The sequence below is a fragment of the Marmota marmota genome, unplaced genomic scaffold (assembly GCF_001458135.2).
Source record: "Marmota marmota marmota unplaced genomic scaffold, marMar, whole genome shotgun sequence".
NCBI lineage: Eukaryota > Metazoa > Chordata > Mammalia > Rodentia > Sciuridae > Marmota > Marmota marmota.
Genome location: NW_026000224.1, coordinates 107,656 through 112,360, shown reverse-complemented (window position 1 = coordinate 112,360; position 4,705 = coordinate 107,656). Strand labels below are relative to the sequence as shown.

Below are 4,705 nucleotides of genomic sequence, written 5' to 3'. Positions count from 1 at the left end.
AGGAGGAGGAGGAGGGGGAGGAGGGGGAGGAGGAGGAGAAAGAAAAGAAGAGGAGGAGGAAGAAGAAGGAGGAGGAAGAAGAGGAAGGAGGAGGAGGAAGAGAAGAAGAGGAAGAGGAAGAAGAGGAAGGAAGAGGAAGAGAAGAGGAGGAGGAGGAAGAAGAAGGAGGAAGAGGAAGAGGAGGAGGAGGAGGAAGAGGAGGAGGAATCAGTTTCCCCTCAATCTGTCACAAGATCTGGATCTGGTCTTGTCATAAGGCCAAGACCCCATCCAGGGAGAAAACCCAGCTCAGGGCCACCTCCAGAACCACAGCTGCACCTGCCAAGCTGGTGGCCATGCCTGTCCACTCTCAGGGCACATCCAGGGGGAAGCTGACAGGGAGGAGAGAGGCAGATGCAAGTAGGTGACAGTGGACTGCAGGGTGTGTCCACTGCCCCTAACCTCCTGCTGTTGCTGTGGGTGACTTTGACCTCCACACACATTCGGCCTCTTCCATTCCCACATAGTTGGAGGTAGGTGCCCAGGAGGGCAGCTGGTTACAGAAGAAAGAGACCAGGTATTACCCGGTTTACCAGGTGTGAGCTGGTTTACCAGGTGTGACCTGGCTCGCCTGGTGTGACCTGGTTTACCACGTGTGATCTGGATTGCCTGGTGTGATCTGGCTTACTTGGAGTACATTTGTCACTAGGATTCATTCACTGCCTGGTAAGTAGCTCCTGTTCTTGCTTTTGCATTCTGTCACCTCATACTGGGTTTTTGTTGCAGCTTGAACACTGATGTTGCTGTGTAATCTCGCATTGGGGGCTTTCCTTCTCTGGGCCCTAATTCCCATGGCCTGTGCAGGCTTGCTCAGCACTGAAGGTCTGGCAGTCTGCAGGCTGCTCTCTCTTTCTGGTCCACTCTGCTGCTGCCCCCCTCCCCAGCTGGCACGGCTACCTCCCTCCCCTAACTCCAGGAGTGCAGTGGCTGGCTCTGAGGCAGAGCTGGGAGACAGCCTTCACGCAGTCACTCAGCACAGCCCTGTGCCAGCTCCCTCATGCCCCCTGTTTTTCCCTCTCTTCTGCCATGGGCTGCTGTTGAGGGCCAGTCACAGCCACAGTGAAGTAGGCTCCTGCCCACCAACTGCAGGGACAGCCAACCTGGGGCCTTGTCAAGAGCAGGCAGCACAGGATTCCGCTGAATTGCTTCTTGGTTCCTACCGCACCCTGACCCAAGAACCCTGACACCAAAGCATTAGAAATAAGAGGGTTTTCTTCACCAGGACAAAGACAAACATTAAACCCTGCCCCAGTCAGGCAGTCTCTGGGTGTTCCTGCCCCTTCTGCTCTGTGAAAATGGAGAGATGGGAAGGAAGGCACAGGACTCAGAGCAAACAGAGGTCCTTGAGGTCAGACCTCTGCCCTGACTGTGCCCCCCAGGCCCTTGGCTCCAAGCACAAGGGCTCTTCCTCACCAGACCTGGTTCCTGCAGGGTGCAGGGAGGGGCCTTTCTGGAGAAACCCCAGCCGCCCTCTGCAGAGGCCCCTTTTCTCCACTCTGTAGTCCCTCCTCACCCACCAGCCCGGCTTCGGGGCTTGCCTGGTACTGCTCTAGGGTGACACCAGCTAGGTACAGGAGGCAACTGGGTTCAAAATTGCTTTCCAAATGGCACACCTGAGACCAGGTAACAAAACCCACCCTCCTGCACAGCTCTGGGAGGAGGGCCAAGGACCAGGACGCCCTCTGTCTCCATCTCCTTTACTCACACCTATCCCAGCCCACTCACTCACTCACCAGGGACTTCATAGGCTCAGGATGGGGTGGGCGGTGGCAAGCCCCCAACATATGGTCCCTATGCTAAGGGACCTGGCAGTTCAATTGAAAAGAATGAAAAAACAAAAAAAAAAAAGCGTGCAACTCCAATTTGGCGTGGATGGTGTTAAAGAATACAGGGAAGCCAGGCATGATGGCCCATACCTGTAACCCCAGCAACTGGGGAGGCCGAGGCAGGAGGATCACAAATCCAAAGCCAGCCTGAGCAACTTAGCAAGGCCCTAAGCAACTCTGCAAGATCCTGTCTCCAAATAAAATAGAAACAAAGGTTGGGAATGTGGCTCAGGGGGTAAGCACCCTTGGGGTCAATGCCCAGTATCAAAAAAGGGAAAAAACAGGTGGGGAGAAAACTAGACTGGGGCATGGCCTATATCAGGAGGACATGGGAAGTGCCCCACACTGGGATCTTTAGGTTCAGAGATGAAGCTCAGAGAGGTCACTCATGGGAAGGGGACAAAAGCAGCCCCAGTGAAGGGGGGGAAACAGCCCCAGTGGAGGCACCCAGAGAGCAAGGAGCTGGCGCACAGGTCAGGAGGGAGCCTTGCAGCAGGTGTGCAGAGGGCGAGGCCACAGCAGAGCTCTGTGGAGCTGGTGAGGGGCTCCGTTACCTTTGGTCAAACTGTGATGGTCAGCTGAGCTGCCACAGGGATTGTAAGAAGGGGCAGGACATGGACTGGTCTGTTTCTTAGAAAAGAAATCATGCTGGCTGGGAGCAGATGTCCATCTACTAGGACAGTGGATCAGGGTAGGAGTGTTGGGGAGACCAGCCTGTGTCCACTCGGAGCCCCTCCCTAGCAGTCAGTGCAATTCCTTGAAACCCTTTCCCCAGACCCCACTACAAGTCTGGCCTTTCCCTCCTCGAGCTCAATAACCAGTGTCTTCTCCTGATGTCCAGTGAGAAGTCACCTCGAGACAGACAGAATATGTGGCTATGGGACTGCTCGCTGCCGATGGAAATGTAAGACACAGGAACACGAAATTGGAAGGTGCCCCAACACCTCCGCTTGCTGTTTGAAAACATGGAAACAAGGGTCGACTCCTCACCAAGTTCTGAACCCAGTGCTGCTACCCACTAGAGTCACCAGCAATAGAACCCCTGTGTCTTCCCTTCCTCATCCCTGAAGCAAGGAGGTCCCCAGAAAGACCACAGACCCAGCCATCAAAGGAGGTTGCTGAGCTGCAGCCCAGGTCACAGCAGAGGAGGCAGGATGACAGGCTGGAAGCCCTCTGAGTCCCAGGGGCCCTTCTGGTTGCAGTGAGGGGCTGTGGCAATGCAGGCTAACCATGAGTTTTGACACTTTAAACTCTGGACAAAATATATATACATGTTGTTATGTCATCGGCCATAAGCCTAAATAAAACATCACTTGTTTATTGTCATTTAAAATACAAATTTAACTGGAAAATACTATTCTTCTATTCCGATCAGAAAAAGAAGTTATCTGTCTATTGTTAATTAGGATAAAAACCAAATAAATATTAATTGAATCTTGTTTGGAATGTACTATATTTCAAAATGCAGGCCTCTGGGGACAAAAACAAAAGAGAGCAAATGGGACAAGCAGCCTGAGGGACCCCTGGTGAACTGAGGTGGGCTGACCAGGTGGGCACCTGTGGGGTTCCACGTCCAGCAGAGGGCAGCAGAGAGCGCTGGGCTGCTTTCTGCTCCTGATTCTGAAAACTGGTGAAGAAAGTGGGTAGTGAAGCATGTGAACACATTTTCCTGTCCAAACTGTATTCCAGGGTAACAGATGGCATAGGAGGAAACATTTTGCTCTACAAAGTCATTCAGCTAAGAAATAGGTGCCACCATGCCAAACCATGTGATGATCCTTCAATGAATGTCAATCACCACTAAAATAAGGAAGAAAGAGTGATGGCTCATGTCTCCTTACTGATGTGCACAGTGTCATGTGTGAGCCACCAGGCAAAGAACGTGGCATGGGCCTCACGTTTTAGGTGCAGAAACCAAGGCCAGATTGGGTCCCTTGTGCCCAAAACAGTACAGAGAAGCTTCACACAGCCTTTGTCCAGCTTTAGCAGGTGGTCAGCATGTTTTGTCCCTTGGTCGTCTCCCCTCTCCTAGATTACTTCAAAGAAGGACACAGTATTTCCTGGTTGTCCATCTAAACGTATTTGGGAACTTAGAACTCAGAGTAAAAGACTCTTTAGAAAATAGAACACTATTCTACTTATTACCAAAAAAGGGGAAAAAAGTCAATACAATTTCTTTAATAAAATCTGATAACTGATCAGTGTTCAAATGGCCCTGGTTGTTTCACAAGTGTCTTTTAAGAGTTGGTTTCTTAGAAGATTCTGCAAGTTTCGCACACTGCACAGTGATCTCCAAGGCCTCCCGCATGGTGGAGTTGTCTGCGGCTAGTCCCCCTGAAACACACTGTGCAAGACCAACTGCATGTTGGGATGAACCTCTGCACCTCACCTCTGTGGTGCCAGGGGCACAGGAACCTGTTCATACCCAGAGAAGCCACACTCCAAAGTGGGGAGCAGAGTACGCTCCAGGACGGTGTAGCTTGTATTGGGTTGCCTCTCATGCTGTGTGTGGTCCCTTCATTATTCTCATACTTCCTGTTTTACACAGTGCTTTTCACATCCATGATCTCTTCTAATCCTCACACTAAGCTTTTGAAAGAGACACAGCAAACGGCATCTTCTTCACCCTGCACATGTGGAAACTAAGGCTTTCCTCAAGTTCCCCAGACTATTGGGAAAGATCCGACCCAGACCCTGCACCTCCAGTACAAATCAGAGGCAGCACAGCATGGGTGTTCACAGGTCAGAAGCCCAGGGCCCCTGCCACTTGCTGTCACCTTGAGGAGGTTGCTTAACTGGCCTGCACCATGATTTCCGCATCTGCAGTCTGGCCTTCCTAC

At 51.8% G+C, this 4,705-nt stretch overlaps 1 protein-coding gene across 1 annotated transcript in view; it reads left to right on the top strand.

The window, feature by feature from the left end:
* Nucleotides 1–3,076, top strand: part of LOC125613250 (beta-defensin 104A-like) — a 9,293-nt gene extending 6,217 nt beyond the window's left edge. The window contains exon 3 of the mRNA XM_048792848.1: nucleotides 2,707–3,076. Within this exon, the coding sequence (XP_048648805.1) occupies nucleotides 2,707–2,933 (227 nt within the window). The 3' untranslated portion in view covers nucleotides 2,934–3,076. The remainder of the gene's footprint in view (nucleotides 1–2,706) is intronic.
* The last annotated feature ends 1,629 nt before the right edge of the window (nucleotides 3,077–4,705 follow it).